The sequence below is a fragment of the Erinaceus europaeus genome, chromosome 1, assembly GCF_950295315.1.
Source record: "Erinaceus europaeus chromosome 1, mEriEur2.1, whole genome shotgun sequence".
NCBI lineage: Eukaryota > Metazoa > Chordata > Mammalia > Eulipotyphla > Erinaceidae > Erinaceus > Erinaceus europaeus.
Genome location: NC_080162.1, coordinates 78007480 through 78026104, shown reverse-complemented (window position 1 = coordinate 78026104; position 18625 = coordinate 78007480). Strand labels below are relative to the sequence as shown.

The following is an 18625-nucleotide window of genomic DNA, read 5'->3' as shown; positions in this document are numbered from 1 at the left end:
GGGGGAGGGAAGGTGATCCCCGGCCTCCCATGTGTCCCTGTTGTGTGACTACCCACAGTCAGGGTCGGTCCTAACTCCCGTGTCCCCAACCTTGGTGTGACCAAACTGGTACTGGGTATGGTCGATGTCCAGTGAGCCCAGCAGCTTCTCCGTGGCCTTCCTGCTGTCCACAAAGGTGTCATCCGGGATGGCACTGGGGTTCAGGATGCGGTACCTGGAAGAAGGGGAGGGCTGCTAAGGAAGGGATGGGGGGGAGAGGGCAAGGAGATATTGCTGGGGCTCTTAGAGACTGGAGCAAAGGCCAGACCAGGCTGGCAAGAGAGGAATTGCGACAATGGGATGGGGTGGGAGGGGAGAGCATATTCTGCTTTAAAACTCTGGGATTGCCTTTTAAGTACATTCCAGGGTCAAGTTCTTAAAGAGAATGCAATGTTCACAAGAGGCATGCAGCACCTCATAATATTACTATTTATACTACTTACATAATTTTATTTTAGAGAAGGTAAAAATACAGTATAAAGAAAGTGATGGGGGCCAGGTAATGGAATACCTGGTAGAGTGCATATATTACAATGCTCAAGGCTCCAGGTTCAAGCCCCTGGTCCGTGCCTGCAGAGGGGAGGCTTTGCAAGCTGTGAACCAGTGCTGCAGGTGCATTTCTTTCTCAGAGTCCACAGGCAGAGCCACTACAACAGCCTGGCAGTCTAGGTGTGTCTCTTTCTCCCTCTCTCCCCCTCCTCTCAATTTCTCTCTGTCTCTATCCAATAAATAATTTTTTAAGTGATGTAGTTCAGCCTATCACAAACTGAAGGAAAACCTGGGAGAGAACTGCAATCAGTATGAGCCAGAGTTCCAGACATCCACTCCTCAAGTAGACACAACTATACATGTGTGCAGGCTGTGGGGTCCACACCTGCAGAGGGCACGCTGTGAAGGCAGAGCCCTGCTGACATAAAAGCTCCTTACGAGGGGGCTGAGGAACAAAGCCAGGTTCACTAGGCTGTGGGACAGTTTACGGTCACCTTGAAATAAATAAATGCCGATGCATGCCATTCCACACTCTCCCACTCAGGTGGGGGGGCTTACTAGGGGAGATATGTGTGTGGGGGCCAAAGGATGTGTGGGAAACTGTGCCATCCCCTCAGTTTTGTTGTAGACTTTAAACTGCTCTAAAAATATTAACTTAAAAAAAAAAAATGATGGTGCAGACATGTCTGTTGATAGAGAGCAATCTCATTCTCTTGTGTGGAAAAATGAACTCAATGGTGTGTGTGTGTGTGTGTGTGTGTGTGTGTGTGTGTGTCCATCCATGCTACAGCTTTGTATGGACAGTGTGTCAGTCATTGTGATGACTAAGTTTTTTCTGGAAGTGGTGGCACAATGGATGCCTGTAGCCTGACAAAAATCAAACCTATGAAGGGAAAACAGAGAGCACTCATGGGGACCGGACACTATGCAAAGTCCAATCCACGTGAACCCTCATTCAACTTCCAAGTCTACCTGCACCCTGAGCTCTAGGTCAGTAGGCCCACTCTGCCCTCTGGCACTTCTGGGACATCTGCTGGAGACATTTCAAGCTTGGTGTTCAACCCATGCCCTCCCTCCACCCCCACCCCCAGTTTTAAAACTCTGATTTGGTGTAAATCCAACACCATTTCTCTGGTTGCTCAGGCCCAACACCAGGGCACCACGCTTGTCTTTTGTCTTGTGTATCTAAGGCTCACTGGCTGTGCCTCCAGGATGTATGTATCCCAAGCTTGTCTGCTTCTCCCCCAGCCCACCCCAGATCTTAGTCACCTTCTCCCTCCCCGGTGCCCTCCTCCAGTCCCCCCAGTCTCCACCCCTCAGGTGGCTGCCTCCTCACAGGTGGGGGGCTGAGAGAGGTGACAGTGTAGGTGGAACCAAGGAGGAGCCAGACTGGGTCAAGGAGATGCTCACCGCTGCCGGAAGTCTGCATAGAGCAGCCTGTTGGGGAATCCCTGGCGGCAAATCCGGATTCCCTCCAGGACCCCGTTGCAGCGTAGCTGGTGTAGCACCAAGAAGGCATCCATGACCCCTGGATGTAGTGCCGGTTAAAGGGAAAGGTTAGGGGATAGCAAGTGTGTACACACTGCAGTGTGCAAGGACCCAGGCTAACAAGTGTTGAATCAGTGCTGCAGGTCTGTCCGTCTGTCTGTCTATCTTCTCTCTCTCTCTTTCTCTCCCTCTCTCTCTCTCTCTCTCTCTCTCTCTCTCTCCTTCTCTGATTGCCACCAGGGTTATCTCCAGGGCTTGGTGCCTGTATGACAAAGCCACTACTACTGGTGGCTATTTTTTTCCCTTTTTAAATTTTTTTTATTTCTACTTTGATAAGACAGAAAGAAATTGAGAAGGGAGGGGAAGATAGGAAGAGAGACACCTGCAGATCTGCCCCACTGCCCCCACATCCACAACAGGTGGATGTGGGGGCTCGAACCCAGGTCCTTCCACATGATATTGCATGCTCTCAACTGGGTGCGCCACCACCCAACCCCCTATCTCCTCGTTTCCTCTCCCTGCCTCTATTCAAAATAAGTAAATATAAAATATGACTGACTAAAAATAATTAAAATAAAGTGGCCTGGGAGGTGGCACAGTGGCTAAGGCACTAGACTCTCAAGCATGAGGCCCTGAGTTCGATCCTCAGCAGCACATGTACCAGAGTGATGTCTGGTTCTTTCTCTCTCTCCTATATTTCTCATTAATAAATGAATAAAATCTTTAAAAATAATTAAAATAAAGGAAAAGTTTATAGAACAATGGGAACACCTTGATGCTCCAGAGAGAGAGAAATGGTCTAGACACAGGGCTAATAGCTTTTGAAATGTGCAGGTCCTGGGGAGGAGAGGACCTGATTTCTCCTCTGCCAGCCCCCCCCCCCCCCAGCTTCCCCTCACACACTAACCCAACCCTGGGGTGCCTACCTGGTGTCTTGTTCTCATTGGGGACAATGCAACGGACAAAGTGGGGCTGTGTGGCCCGCAGGTTGGTCATGAGCTTGTTGAGGTTCTCCTGAAGGTGGAGGGAGGAGAAAGCACAGGGGAGGCAGAGGAGCACAATTGGAAGCTGCAGTGGATCTGCCCTGAAGGGGTCCTTTCCCTCCTTGCCCTGGACCCTTCCTTCTCCTTCTGTGTGGCTGGGGCCCCATCACCATCACCAAAGTCTTCACTCCCTCATACAATCCTCAGCCCTCCCACAGGCTCCGTGGCACCCACCCCCCACCTCCCAAACCCTGCCCAGGCAGTGAGGGGACGGGAAGCAGCACAGACTTGCTGTGATGTTCACGTGGAGAGGAGTTAAACATCACTGCAAGTCTTAACAGCTGCCCGCCCAGGGTGCAGGGCAGGGCAGGGCTTCAAGGACAAGGCCGGGGGTTGGCAGGGCCCAGGCTGGGCCTCACCTTGTGCAGCTGAGACACCGTCTGGAATGATGCTGCCTTCTTACGCTTCTCTTTCACCCCAGATTTGGGGGCTTCGGCTAAGAGAAACATGAGGCCAGTTGCTGCAGGGGACACGGCTCTGTGAGTCCCCTCCAGAATGGTGACCTGGCCCTTTGGTACTCACTGGAACAGGAGCCTGCATAGTTTTCATAGAGTGTAGCCAAGAGTTTGTTTTGTGACTTTTGGAAGATAGGGACCACTGTCTCATTCAGTGGATCTTTGTTCTTCTCCAGCCAGCCCACAATGCTGTATGGCACCTGATGGAGACCAGATAAAGGCTGAGCCATGGTGGGGGAACCCCAAAGAGAGGGGTAAGGAGCTGGCCTCCCTGCAGATACCCACCACTCCTGCATAGTGGACCACTTCAAAGTGGGCCTGGTATTTGCGCTTCTTGTCAGGCCGCGGCTGCTGGAAGTTGGGTGACTTTCCTGAGTGATTATCATAGAGCTTGGCCCGGAAGCTGGCATCAGAGGCCTTGGGGAACATGCACTCCTCCTCCAGGATGGACAGGATACCCAGGGGCTGCAAGCAGGAAACAAACTTGAAGTGTCTCATCAGGCTAGCTCATCCTGATGGGGCCACACTGACATTTCCTAAAGCCCTGCTCTCTGGGAACCTTCCCAGAGCCCTCAACCTTAGCTATCTACTGGGAGGGCCGCAGGTCGGGCCTGTGCCCAGGAGCCCTAACTCCTGAGAGAGAGAAAAGTGTGTGGTCTACTTCTCAACCCCTTTCTGCAAGATTCACAGCTCAAACTGACCTGGTAGTGAGAAGTGTGTAATCACACTCTGGCCTCTCCATGCCCACTTACCCAAACGATGCCCTCCCGCTTATATTCTCCCTGCTCACATTCATATGTGATGCAGTGAGGGGGAGAAAACAAAAGAACTGAGCTTAAGTTCTGGCTTTCTCATTTACTACCTGTGAGGTCTTTAAATCGATCTAAGTCTGAATTTCCTGATCTGCAAGATGGGGAGATATTTTCCGTGCTGTCATAATAGTAAACATCTGACAATCACCTGGATGTACAACACTAGAGGTGACAGAAATGGGGGAGAGAGATCTGCTGCATTAACTTCTGTTTCCTCGAGGAAACACTCACGAAAGACATGTCTCTGATATCTGATTACTGTAAAAAATCGCGACTAATCCCTAGCACTGCAAAAACGGTATCATCTGTTTTCCATCTACACCATGCCTCAGCCTTGCATGAGCTTAATGTGCAGCTTGGCGATACGAGAATCCGGCATGAAGCCCAGCCAGTCTATCTTGGCGTTACTCTCGATCGCACTCTTGTCATTTCACAAACATCTCATAAAAACTGCAGCAAAGGTGGGCGCGAGGAATAACATCATTGCAAGACTGGCCAGCTCCTCATGGGGCGCGAGCGCTTCCACACTGCGATCATCATCTCTGGCATTATGCTATTCCACTGCAGAATACTGTGCCCCAGTATGGTTCCGTAGCCCCCATGTCCACTTGGTTGATTCCAAATTATATTCCTCCATGAGGATAATTTCTGGAACCATCTGTTCCACCCCGGTTCCATGGCTGCCAGTTCTTAGCAACATCGCCCCGCCAGATATTCGTCGGGATGCGGCATCTTCTAAGTTCATTTCCCATGTCTACGCTCGACCGGACCTGCCAATATACGCGGATATCTTCGCCCACCCTGTCCAACGCTTGATGTCTTGTCACCCAATCTGGTCCCCTATGCCTACACTGAACTTCTCTGTTCCAGACTCTTGGAAACAGAGTTGGCAGTCAGCTGAGGTAAAGAACAAACACCTCATCACAGACCCCTGCAAGCGTCAACCCGGCTTTGACCTAGCACGTTATGATTGGGCCCTCCTCAATCGCTATCGAACAGGCCATGGCCGGTGCGCCGCTATGTTCCATCACTGGGGAGCCAGAGACGACCCGAACTGCCCCTGCGGCTATAGACAGACACATACCCACATAGTCAATGACTGCCACCTCTCCAGATTCAAAGGAGGTCTTGAAACTTTACATCAGGCTCAACCTGACGCTGTTGACTGGCTACGGAAGAAGGGCAAACGCTAGAAGAAGAAGAACTTCTGTGCCTTCATCAGTGATGCTCAGTGTTCTAAATACACTTTCAGAGCAAAAGTGAGGCCTGAATTTGTGTCTATAAAAGAAAATGAATGCTTAGGAGGAAGGATTCAGAGGAAACTAACCAAAATGCTAAGATATAAATTGTGGTAGGATTAGTGGGACGCATGGAGCCTGGAGGTGGCTCACCCAGTACAGTCACACTCTGTCATGTGTGAGGACCCAGGTGGGAGCCCTTGGCCACCTCGTGGGAGCTCCACAGAAAGGGAAAGATTCACGAGCAGTGGAGCTGTGCTATGATGTCTCCTTTCTGCCTCTTCCTCTCTGCCTTTCACCTCTTTCTAGGGAAAAAAAAATAGAGTCCACCAGGAACAATGGAATCATGCAGGTGCAGAGCCCTAATGAAAAAAAAAATCTTTGGTAGCATAAAAAGAGAATCATAGTTCCCCTTCATTTACATGTGCATGTGTGTGTGAGAGAGAGAGAGGGAGAGGCCAGGGCCTCATGTGTGCATGTGTGAGTTCACCACATTGGACCACTTTTTCATTCTGATAAAAAGACAAACCAAGAGGGAGAGGCCACAGCACTGGTGCTTCCCTGGTGCCATTTTACCCCCATGTGGTGTCTACGCTGCAGGCAGGGCCCCACATGCCCTATTTGGTGAGCTATCTCTTTACTTTCGAATTTCTAAGACTTTGGTTTCCTTTCTTCCATTCTTTTTATAATGAGGAATATATGTGATATATGTAAAAATTCACAATCAAATAAGTAAACAAACACATCTACTCTAGCTACCCTACTGCCTGGACAGACAGCAGGAAGGTCCAGGGAGCTTCAACAGGACACTGTGAACTGCAAATCCGAGTACCCACAAGGGGCTGTTGTCACTGGTGCTGAGATGCACACGCATCTGTGTGTGTTCACACTCACTCTCTGATACACCTGTGCACACAGATGCATAGCCCCATTCATACACAGACACCACAGCCACACAATGCAGCTCGCTTCCATGCACACCCACACTTCATGCACACACATGCAAGCATACACTGGCTCCTGCTCACTCACACCTCCTCTAAGCCGCACCTTCTCGATGAGGTCAATGCAGGGCTGCAGGTCCAGGCCAAAGTCGATGAAGACCCAGTCAATGCCCTCCCGCTTATATTCTTCCTGCTCCAGCACAAACATGTGCTGGTTGAAGAACTGCTGCAGCTTCTCGTTGGTGAAGTTGATACACAGCTGTTCAAAACTGTTAAACTGCAAAAGGAGGACTGAGCTCAGCAGGCCTTCCTATCAAGGGACCCAGGGAGGCCCAGGGAGTTGTGTGAATTCTCATCACTAGGGAGAGCAGAGCCCAGGGGATTGGGGTGAGCCTCCCACTCTCACCTCAAAGATCTCAAAGCCAGCAATGTCCAGGACGCCGATGAAGAACTGACGGGGCAGCTTTGTGTCCAGTGTCTGGTTGATTCTCGACACCAGCCACCGGAACAGCCGGTCATAGGTGGCCTTGGCGAGAGCCCCCACGGCAAACACCACCTGGAGGTGTTGGGAGGCCTGGCTGGTACCCGGTAAAGGGGGCTTTACCACTGCTGTCCCCAGGGGGTCTTCAAGCATCTCACCTGCTCCACACTCTGGCCCTTGGTCACGTACTCATTCCCTACACGTACACGGGGGTGGAGAAGCCCTTTGAGGAGGTCCCCACTGCTGACACCCATCAGGTAGGCGGCCTTGTCAGCACCTGGTGGGGCACACAGGTGGGATGTGAAGGGGGGAGGCTGAGAATGCAGACATTCAGGACTCTAATGGTCCATCTAGGCTGAGTAGTCAGAAGGGATCAAATTCAGAGCCAGCAAACAATAGAGCTCAGGAAGGTGAGGGCTTGGAGTTGTGAGATCAGGGGTTACAATCAGGGCCAGGTAAGTCAGAGGTGAAAGGTTTTTTACAGGTTGAGTGGGTGGGTTGTGGATAGGATGTTGGGTTTCAGGGTCAAGACAGTGGCCAGGGCAGACCAGGGTCAAGGGCCCTCACTCTCAGTGCCGTCAGCCTCAGCCTGCTCCTCCCGCTGCTTCTGCTTGAACTTCATGTTGCCGAAGTGCAGGAGGGCACCGACGATCTTATAGCAGGCACACTTCTCCTCCACGCTGAAGCCAAGGATGTCCATGGCATGCTGGGGGTGGCAATTAGAGAAGTCAATTCCTTTGAGGTCCAGAGACGCTAAGGACACTGACACTGCTCCCCAACCCTCACCCAGCCTCACACATCCCCTTACTGCAGGTCCCCACCCTGCTGCCCTCCCTCCAGGGCCGTACGTCAGTGGCGATGAGCTCCTCCCTATCGTCCATGTTGTCCACAGTGATGACCCCCTGGCTGCAGAAGTGGTAGTCATAGGGGTTCATGGACAGCAGCAGCATGTCTGGGGGACACAGGGCAGAGGTCAGGTCAAGGTGCCTCCCACCTCCATCTCCCCATCCCAGCAGGATGTGTTTAGGCCATCTCAGGGCTTCTCACTAGCCTGAGCTTCTTTTCCCACTTCCACATCAGAAGGATGAGCCCAAGACAACCTGAATGCTTCACTCTCCCCTCAACCACACTTCCTGGCCACCTCTCAGACCCAGACCATGCTGCATGCTGGGTGCAGGGAGGACCAGATCCTGCCCTCAGTGGACTTCTTATGAGAGAGGGGAGCTGGACCTAGGCGGAGCCATGGGTCCCTTACTCCCCACCTTGGTGCCAGGTAAGGTCTCTCTGGTCTCAGAATAGCAGGAGGTCCACCTGCCAGGACAATGTATTAAGGGGGACTTTCCCTGGCACAAGGAGGAGAGGACCCAGCAATAGTCAAATGTCCCAGTAAGGGGGGGGGGCTAGAGTCCTCAGGAAAGGAGGGGTATCACAGACCCTAGAGCAGTGAGGGATATCCCAGGTCTTATGGGGGAACCTAGGAAAGGGCTGGGCAGCTACCCCTCAGCCCCAGACCCTCACCCTGTAGCTCTGGCTTCTTCCCTGAGAGGATCTGGTAGTAGATGTGGTAGCCACGTTCACCGGGCAGCTGGAAGATCACCCTCGACTTCTCCAGGAGATCTGAGAAAAAGGGATGTGCTGGCCTACCATCCACCTGCCCGAGTGGGTCACCCACTGGGATGAGAAGGCAGAGAGAAGGTGTCTGAGGGGCAGAGGTGTGTGCAGAGCAGCTGTGTCTACACTTCTGTGATCAAGTGCTGAAGTTGTCTCTGCCCACTGCTCAGCAGTGTGGGAAAGTGAGTCTGTCCTGCCTGCAGATCATGCATCTGTGTCTGTGACTATCTATGGCTGTGGGTCTCCATCTGTCCATTCTTTCATTGATACTTTCACTCTTTTCACCCACGGCCCAAGCTCCTTTCCTCTGGAGCAGCCATGGCTACACACAGCAGAGCCTCCGCATGTCTGCATGTGGCATGTGTGCTGGGATAAGACTGCTGTCACAGGCCCGTGCCTGTCAGGTAAGGTGGGGGGTGGCCAGTGTGGGGACCCTGTGCATGTGACCTGGGGGCCTGGTGTCTGCGCAGCCAGGCTGGGTGGTGGATGAGCTTCAAGCCCAGAGAAAAGAGAGGAGAGAAATGGGGCTGGGTGTATAGACATGAGGCCCAGTGGGAGAGGCAGAAGCCAAGTCTGCCTTCTGGGGAACTAGAGAAAACTGGTGTGTGGTAAAGGCCCAATCACAGTTAGTCTGTCTGGTAGCCACATAAAGATTTGGGTCTCCTGAAGCTGATGGGATATAAAAAAGGTATTAAGTAGGAATGATCTGTGGTCGGACTCATTTCCAAGAAAGGATTGCTCTGACTGGAAAACCAGCAGAGTGAAGGCTGGGAGGCAGCACAAGGCAGTGGGATGTTTCAGGTGAAGTGGCCTGAGTAGGACAGTGGCCAAAGGTGTGGAGAGAAGCATCTAGAATGATGACAGCTCAAAGAACTTACAGAAGGTTGCTTAGCCAGAGCAGAATCAGGTCTAGGTCTTTCCTCCCTCCATACCCACCCACTCATGACCTCTCACAGACTCACAACTGTCAATATCTGCAGATGCCAGCTTTCCAGAGGGACCAAAGTGAATGCGGATGAACTTGCCCTGTGGGCAGAGGGGCAGCCTCAGTGGGGGTTGCGGGGGACAGGCAGGGACATCCTGCTGAAGATTCCCACCACCCTGCATCCCCCTGCTGTGGACCTTGCTCCGCCCCATCCCCCAGGTCTCCCATTGTAGCCACTCACAAAGCGAGAGGAGTTGTCATTCCGCAGGGTCTTCGCATTGCCAAAAGCTTCCATAGCAGGGTTAGCCTCAATGATTTGATCCTCAAGGGTGCCCTGGTGGGGGAAGATTGGGGGTGCGTCACCCCAGTGCTTACTGACTGGGAAACCACTGCTGGGCCATCAACCCGTCCCAGTGACCTGCGGTTGGAAGGGGAAGGGCATCCCCAGCACCTCATAAATTGTTGCCTGATTCACTCACACTGGTCCCTTACTCACCCCAGTCTTGGTGGCCAGAACTTGCTGGGGGTTGGGGGAAGGGGAGAAGAAAGAAAAACATTAGAAGAGGTGAGGTCTCAACAGATGGGAGCCGGGGTGGGGTGGGGGTGATGGTAGTAGCGATCAGCAGGGCAATGAACATTAGTCACCCAATTGTATAGTCCCCCAGCCTACTCCCCACACTGAACTTCTCCAGGACTGACAGAAGAGGAATTCTAGCAAGAAGAAGCAAGCACAGCTTTAGTCAGGGGCTTGAGGGAGAGGGCTGCTACTGGGCTTCTTCCATCTGCAGACTTTCCCCTTCACCAGCTTTATCTCTATCTCTGGCCTCTCTCATTTCCAGACTCCATGAGATGACCCTACCCCAGATTTTGAGGTTAAAACTAAGATTGACTTCCTTTTAGAGTCCAATTTAAATACCTTCCTCCTGTAAAAGGACTTCCTTGATTTTCTGAGGCTACAGAGACCTCTTTCTACTCTGAACTTTCTTTTCTTCATTCACCTCTGGTAGTCCTTCACAATTACCCTTCTGGAAACAGGTTAGGTGTCCTTTCATTGTACAACTGCACGCCTGCTAGTATGCAAAATGGCCCTGTTGTGGCCTGGAAGGCAGTACAGTGGGCAGTGTTGGGCTCTCAAGCACGAACCCATAGTTCAATTCCTCCATTGTATGTGCCAGAGTGATGCTCTGGTGTTCTCTCTCTCTCTCTCTCTCTCTCCCTTCTCTTTCATAAACAGATAAATAAATAAAAATGTGGGTGGTGATGCACCTTACAAAGCACAAGGACCAGGTTCGAGCTCCCAGTCCCCACCTACAGGGGAAATCTTTGCAAGTGGTAAAGCAGTGCTGCAGGTGTCTCTCTGTCTCTCTCCCTCTCTACCTTCCCCTTCCAATTCGATTTCTGGCTGTCTCTACCCAGTAAATAAAGGTAATAAAAAATCTTTAAAAGTAAAAAAGATTTATAAAAAACAAATATTTTAAATGCATATTTCCAGCTCTGATATGAAATGAGAAAACCAAGTCTTGGGCGCTGCCTCCCATGACATCCATATGCCTCTCTAGAGGGACTTACTGAACTGAGGGGATTCCTCTCCTAGATATCCTTCCATTCCTCCCTCTTTTGCTGGTTCCCAGCAAAAAAGAAATAAAGCTTGGAATAAAGGAAACAATAAATTCTAAAGCAACAGGAGCCTTGCTGTTCAGGGATTAGCTATTTGCTCACCTTCAGGAAGCCCAAAACTTAAACTCCTTCTCTCTCACGATATCACTGGGGGAGTGAAGCTCTACCTCACACGCTCATACCCAGGGCTCTGGCAGGGGTGGTGACTGTGGGGCCAAGGAGTAGGGGGTGGGTAGCAATTTCAATGGGCCAGTAATTCTCTATATTTCCCTTGCCTGATGCCCCCCACCCCATCTTCACAATCCAGGGTTCCTCTCTGCCCACAGGTTGCCCTGCCTAGTTCTGCCATTCCTAGTTGAGTCCCTGTCAGCTGTGGCCTCTCTGTAACTGCACCAAGCCCCAACTTTCTGTAGCATCTTCAGAGACTGTGGGCGTCTGAAAATGGAATGGGAAGGGGAAGGAGGCAAGAGCGCCAAAAGTCAACAGCAAAAACAAAACAAAAAGCAGCCACCACCATGACAACAAAAAACAAGACTGGAATAAAAATTTAAAAAAATAAAGGAAATCAAGTGAGGTGGGAGTGGGGGTAGAAGGCAGGGAGGAAGAAGGAAAAAAAAAAGAACTTAAACTGCAAAAGGAGCAGAAAGAGAGAGGGAGAAAGAAAACACAAGAAATCACAATGCCCCAGAATAAAGCAAGGCTCAACAGGGCCAGAAATGGGATATGTGTGGGAAGAAGCTTTGGGCTTCTGGAAAGAAAAGGCAGTATATTTTGGAGGGGATGGGAGCACAAACAGAGCTCTGAACACCTGGTTCTAGGGTTAAAAAATATTGTATCTCAAATGCAAAAACAAAACAGTGGTCCATATATATGCTTTTTTTGGAGGGGGGGGATTTCAAAAACTATAAAGAAATCATGGGGAACAAGACTTCCCCCAAATAGCTGTAGTGCCTTCAGCTCTAGCTAAATCCCATGGTGAGTCTGCATGTTTGATTGACAGCAGGCGACTGTCTTTGGTGCATGAAAACCAAGAAAACATTCACTGCCTAGTAAAAGAGGTCTATCTGGCAAAAACCTTCAAAAGATTAAGGTCATGGGGAAAGGGGAAGGTAAAGCTTAGGAACTGCTGTGGCCCAGCCTCTATATTACAGATGGGAACAGGACTGCACAACACACCAGGGTTGGCCAAGGCCTTACTGGTTAAGCCTTGCTCAGGCCAGAGCCTCCCACCAGGATGGGAGGTTCAGGCAGGGCTGGAGGCTCTGGGAAGTTAGGGTTAAAAAAAAAGGGGGAGGTAGAAAAGAAAACCAATGAGAAGCAGTGGGGAGTGGTGCCCTCCTGGGCAAGTCTTACGGCCTTCTTGCCTGGCCCGTCTCCCAGGGCAGCGACGATGGCAAAGTACTGAATGACCCGTTTGGTGTTAACCGTCTTACCGGCCCCCGACTCTCCGCTTGGACAACACAAACACGAGTCAACAATGTCCATCTAGCCATTTATCTCCTCCCACCTCCCAATGTCTTGCCCCTATAGTAACCCTCCCCCAGTCTTCCTCCTCCCCATCCAGCTCCCAACTCGAGGACCCCCCCCAACTCAAACCCCCACAGAGACAGGTCAGTTCAGAGGTATTGAGTTATTTTCAAAGCAAGCCTGTATAGACCACTCTTGTGAGATGAAAATGTGCACAGTGTTTACAGAGCCTCATGTAGTACCAGATGCAGGCACTTGAATTAGCTCATTTAAGCTTTAAAAGTCCAGTAAAATGGGGGCTGGGTGGTGGCACCTCTGGTACAGCACATATGCTACAATGTGTCAGGGACCTGGGTTCAAGTCCCTAGTCCCCATCTGCAGGCAGAAAGCTTCACTAGTGGTGAGGCAGGGCTGCAGCTGTCTCTCTTTCTCTTCCTATCTCCCCTTGCCTTTCAATTTCTGTCTCTATTTTAAAAAATAATAATAAGATATTTTTAAATATTTATTTATTTATTTTATTCCCTTTTTGTCACCCTTGTTGTTTTATTGTTGTAGTTATTATTGTTGTCTGTCTTCGTTGTTGGATAGGACAGAGAGAAATGGAGAGAGGAGGGGAAGACAGAGAGAGGGAGAGAAAGATAGACACCTGCAGACTTACTTCACTGCTTGTGAAGCAACTCCCCTGCAGGTGGGGAGGCAGGGGCTCGAACTGGGATCTTTACGCTGGTTCTTGCGCTTTGCGCCACATGCGCTTAACCCACTGCACTACCGCCTGACTCCCAATAAAATAATTTTTTAAAGTCCTGTAAGACAGGCACAGTTATCACCCCCATTTTGAGGATTAGGAAATAGACCTGAGAGTAGTGTCCTGATTGTCCTTACTATGTACCAGGCACATATGGTAGGGAACTCACTGACTCCTGTGTGTGGTAGGTAGCTAGGATTATTCTATGTTTACTGATGAAACTCAGAGGGCGCAGGGCACCAGCAGAAAGTAGAAATGTGAGAACTTGAGCCCAGGTTTTTCATAATTCAAAACCCTTACTAAGTACCAGGCTACGCACATGCACACTCACTCACACAGAAATAATATCCATGTTGATTTGACCAGACATTAATGTGGCATGGAAGAACGCTACCATTTTCTCATGGGGCCAAAGGATTAGAAATAAAATCCATTGGCAATGAGGTGGTGAGGAGGAGGAAGAAACCACCCACACACAGGCCAACCAGAATCCAAAGTCCTTCCCTTTTCCTCCAAAGATTTAAGTGGGAAAAACTCCCAGGCCCTGGAGTATCAGACTACACTCTGGTGTTCGGTCATCCTTTCTCAGCTCATCACCAAAAATGTACCTACCCAGTCTGTGTAGAGAAAATGCCCTAGTTTAGTTTTGGCTAGGACTTTGACTCCAGGAGGTAGAAGCCCTGCCTTTAGCACTTTGGATTCCACCCTGGGAGATGATTTCAGCCCCACTCCCTTACTGCTAAATGGCCAGGTTTTCCCACCCTATCCCCAGAGACCCACACTCACGTGATTAGCATGGACTGGTTCTCTCGATCTAGAGGAAAGGGGAGAGAAGAGAGAAGCTAGCCAAGGTGAGGGTCAGTCACAAGAGGAACTCGTGGATACAGAGGTGGCATGTAAGAACTCTACCACTCCCCCTCTCCCAGCCTTGTCAGTCTCAGGGTTAGAAATGGAAGCAGTTGGGAGCCGGGCGGTGACGCAGCAGGTTAAGTGCACATGGCATGAAGGGCAAGGACCAGCTTAAGGATCCCAGTTCGAGCCACGGCTCCCCTCCTGCTGGGGGGTCGCTCCACAAGCGGTGAAGCAGGTCTGCAGGTGTCTATCTTTCTCTCCCCCTCTCTGTCTTCCCCTCCTCTTTCGATTTCTCTCTGTCCTATCCAACAACAATGACAGCAATAACAACAATGATGATAAACAATAAGGGCAACAAAAAGAAAAATAAATAAATAAAAGAAATGGAAGCAGCTGGGGACCTGGATGGTAGGGTTAAACATATATGGAGCAAAACGCAAGGACCAGCTCAAAGAACCTGCTTCGAGCCCTCGGCTCCCCACCTGTAGGGGGGGTCGCTTCACAAAAGGTGAAGCTGGGGTTCTGGAGGTGTTTATCTTTCTTTCTCCCTCTCTGTCTTCCCCTCCTCTCTCGATTTCTCTCTGTCCTATCCAACAACAACAGCAATATCAATGGTGACAACAAGGGCTACAAAAATGAGAAAGGTGGTTTCCAGGAGCAGTGGATTCATAGCGCAGGCACAGAGCCCCAGCAATAACCCTGGAGGCAAAAAAAAAAAAAAAGTGGAAGCAGCTGGTGGGAATGTCCAGCCTGAAGGCCAGCTCCCAGTTGTGCAGCATCAAAAGGAGGGCAGTGCAAGTAGGGGGAGGGAGCTTCCCTAGAGCCCAAGAAGGAGTCTTGGTAGTGGGGAGAGGAGTCAGGGCAGCCCTTACTGCGGAGCATGTCGTTGTAGGAGTTGTCAGCCACTGCATATATGTGGGGCGGGGCCTCTGAGCGCCTTTTTCCCTTGTAAGCCGCCACCACCGGGGCTGTGTAGATCGGGAGCCATTTGTAGGGGTTGATGGTCACACAGAAGAGGCCCGAGTATGTCTGAGAAAGGGTATACATCCAACAAGTGAGTTCCCTGAGATGAAGTTCCTAAGCCCAGAACCAGTCCTCACAAAGCCATGACCCTTGCAAAGTGCCCCAAAGAGACACTTTACCTTGCCATGCTATACCTTCTGTGGCTGTCCCAGCCAGGTCCCAAATCTGCTCGCCTCCACAGCCCACCGCCCCACCTCTGCAACCCCATTGCTAAGCCTATAGCCTTGTTTCCCTCCCTCCGCCCATTGCTAGCCCCGCCCCGGGTAACCGCATCCATCTCTAACCCCGCCCAATATATGATCCCGCCCGCCGCAAATACGCTCGCCTTTAGCTCCGCCCTAAAGACCAAGGTTACCACGCCCACCGCCGCGTAGACACGCCCGTCCCTCGTCCCCAGCAGCGGGAACCCTGCACCACCTGTGGTCTCTCCCCCAAACCACCGCTCACGTAGATCATCCAGCGGGCATAACGCTGGCGCAGGTTGTGCAGCACCCCAGCCTCATTGAGGTGCGTCATCATGGCCATGTCCTCCAGCAAGTCGAAGCGGGGCGGGTTCATGGGCTGCAGCTCGGCCTCAGAGACCGTCAGCACCTGCCAGGGAGACCATGCGATGGGGTCGCTGCTGCCTACCTTCAGCCTCTCAGCCCCCGCTACTCACTGACTCTGCATGGAGGGCATGCTGGCCAGGAGCTGCATCCTCTGGGGCAGAGAAATAATACCGTGAAAAAAGGGAGTCGAACCTTCTGGTCTTTGGTTTCCACGTTGACTTTGCCCCCAGTAGCTTCTGATTTGACCTCTGCTTCCACGTAAGCATCCTGTTCATCAGGAACCCAGACTCTCTTCTTCCCTGGATTTCGGGGAGAGCAATGAGGCTCTGAGCATGGATGAGGCACATCCAGGACAGTGAGCTAGGGTGCCCATAGGTGTCCCTAGAGACACAGTCTTCTCAGGTCACAGGAGTACCAGGGAAGATCCCTCCTGACCCTGGCTGCTGGAAGGACAGAGCAGCAGAAGGGCCCCTAAAATCGTCTCAGGACCACTGTGGGTCACACACACGGGCCCAGACCCAATATGCTTCTGCCATATTTCCTTTGTGGCCTCAGGAAAATCTTTCGTTTTCTATGAGTATGTTCCCTCAAAGCCAAAGCACAGACACCCCTTGAGGCCCCATATGGAGTAGCCCTCAATACCAAAGCACATAATTCTGGGACAGGAGGTCCCACCTCCTCCATTTTGCTGAAGACTGAAACACAGTCTCCTAATTCTGTATCTTGTGCTTCTTCTTGTCTGGCCATCTTGGCCTCCTCACAGCTTCAGGGAGTCCATACTTCACAGTGGAGACAAATACAAACACAGGCTGCAGAGCACCAGGTTCTGTCCCCTGCCCTGCCATTTAGCAGTCAAATGTCTTGATCAGGCCCAGCTACATAAGTTGTCACTCTCAGTGTTAAAATGCAAACCTCCTTATTGGAAAAAAAAAATGTTGACGGGGCAGTGGAGCACCTGATTGAACACACATATTAACATGCACAGGGACCAAGATTCAAATGTCCAGTCCCAACCTGCAGGGGAGAAGCTTCATTGTCAATGAAGGAGTGCTCCAAGTATCTCTTTCTCCTTCTCTATCTCCCCTTCTCCTTTCAATTTCTCTCTGTCATATCCCATAAAATTGAATTTTCTTTTTTGTAATTTATTGGATAGAGACAGCGAGATTGAGAGAGAAGGGGGAGCTAGAGAGGGAAAGAAATAGAGACACCTGCCGCACTGTTTGACTGCTTGCAAAGCTTCCCCCTGCAGGTGAGAACCAAGGTCTTAAACCCAGTTACTTACACATTGTGACATGCATGTTATATAACGGGCATCACCATCCACCTCACCTCAACAAAAGAAAACTGAAATTTAAAGACAGCAATATTAGAGCAGTAAATTAAGCAGCAGACCCCTCCGGGTCGTATTATCCGTGAAACTTGCCTTCACTCTGATCTCAACTGTAGGAAGGCCTCATCTGCTCTGAGCCTGGCACATAATAAGCACTCAATACACATTGCCTATTATTATTATTGTCCTATGAACAAGCCAGATTACAAATAGTAACCTTTATTCCTGTCACTAAGAAACTGAGGCTTGGGGGGCCAAGTGGTGGCACACCCAGTTAAGCGCACATAGTACTAAGCACAAGGACCCACACAAGGATCCAGGTTCGAGCCCCTGCTCCCCACCTACAAGGGGTCCACTTCATGAGTGGTGAAGCAGGTCTACAGGTGTCTATCTTTCACTCATTGTCCCCCCCCCAATTTCTTTCTGTTTTATCCAATAAAATGAACGAAAAAGGGACCAGGTGGTGGCACACCTGGTTGAGCACACATGTTAGAGTGCTCAGGGACCTGAGTTTGAGCCCCTGGTCCCCACCTGAAGAGGGAAAGCTTTGCAAGTGGTGAAGCAGTGCTGCAGGTGTCTCTCCTCTCTCCCTCTCTATCTCCCCTACCCTCTCGATTTCTGGATGTCTCTATCCAATAAATAAAAATTTAAAAATGAAAGAAAAAAAAAGACCACCAGGAACAGTGGATTCATAGGCACTGAGCCCCACTGATCACTCTTGAGGCAAGAAAATAAAAGAAGAAAGAAACTGAGACTTTGACTCTGAAAAATCATTGAAGTAATGCCAGCACTTTGTGTTTTGTGGACACAAAGAAGCAACTTGAACTCTATCAAGTTACTCTCAGAGCCTGAGATATTGTCCCATTTTGCAAAGAAGCAAACCAAAGCCTGCTTGTAAAGACAGTGATATACACAGGGATCTTGAAATTTAAACCTCAGGATCCTGACTTCTGGAAAGCTCCGAGGCTAAAGCTTTCAGGTCAGAGTATTCCTTTGGTCTAGCACTCAGTGCCACCCCACCTCACTGTTGGTCTCTTTCCATAAAGACTTCCTGTGAGTGCCCCCTTTTTAAAAAAAATGTTTATTTATTTATTCCCTTTTGTTGCCCTTATTGTTTTATTGTTGTAGTCATTGTTGGATAGAACAGAGAGAAATGGAGAAAGGAGGGAAAGACAGAGAGGGGGAGAGAAAGATAGACACCTGCAGACCTGCTTCACCGCCAGTGAAGCGACTCCCTTGCAGGTGGGGATCCGGGGGCTCAAACCAGGATCCTTACTCTGGTCCTTGTGCTCTGCGCCACATGCGCATAACCCGCTACCGCCCGACTCCTGTGAGTACCCCTTCTAATTTCACTTACCATCCCATGCAACAGTGTGCACCTTCATCAGCTCCTGGTAGCCCTGGCGGAGGTAGGGTGCAGATTCCCCAAGTTCACTCATATCCATCATGGTGGTGGCACTGAGAGGTGGAGGAAGAGGGACCAGAAATCTTGTAGGTTCAAGGCAGTCCAAGGCAGCA

The 18625-nt window shown here is 50.6% G+C and overlaps 1 protein-coding gene across 2 annotated transcripts in view; it reads right to left on the bottom strand.

Annotated features, from left to right (window-relative positions):
- Positions 1 to 18625, bottom strand: part of MYH7B (myosin heavy chain 7B) — a 27660-nt gene extending 9035 nt beyond the window's left edge. Inside the window, exons 1-20 of one of the 2 annotated variants that reach the window (XM_060188735.1) lie at positions 18465 to 18625; positions 15970 to 16076; positions 15677 to 15820; positions 15079 to 15235; positions 14141 to 14168; positions 12496 to 12592; positions 9767 to 9859; positions 9563 to 9626; positions 8508 to 8606; positions 7838 to 7941; positions 7557 to 7695; positions 7148 to 7266; positions 6915 to 7064; positions 6615 to 6785; positions 3800 to 3979; positions 3582 to 3714; positions 3419 to 3495; positions 2943 to 3030; positions 1939 to 2056; positions 91 to 214 (exon numbers count right to left, since the gene is read on the bottom strand). In XM_060188735.1, the coding sequence (XP_060044718.1) occupies positions 91 to 214; positions 1939 to 2056; positions 2943 to 3030; positions 3419 to 3495; positions 3582 to 3714; positions 3800 to 3979; positions 6615 to 6785; positions 6915 to 7064; positions 7148 to 7266; positions 7557 to 7695; positions 7838 to 7941; positions 8508 to 8606; positions 9563 to 9626; positions 9767 to 9859; positions 12496 to 12592; positions 14141 to 14168; positions 15079 to 15235; positions 15677 to 15820; positions 15970 to 16076; positions 18465 to 18555 (2283 nt within the window). In that variant the 5' untranslated portion in view covers positions 18556 to 18625. Of the gene's footprint in view, positions 1 to 90; positions 215 to 1938; positions 2057 to 2942; positions 3031 to 3418; positions 3496 to 3581; positions 3715 to 3799; positions 3980 to 6614; positions 6786 to 6914; positions 7065 to 7147; positions 7267 to 7556; positions 7696 to 7837; positions 7942 to 8507; positions 8607 to 9562; positions 9627 to 9766; positions 9860 to 10021; positions 10046 to 12495; positions 12593 to 14140; positions 14169 to 15078; positions 15236 to 15676; positions 15821 to 15969; positions 16077 to 18464 lie in introns of those variants that run through there. The other variant, XM_060188740.1, reaches the window with a different exon arrangement.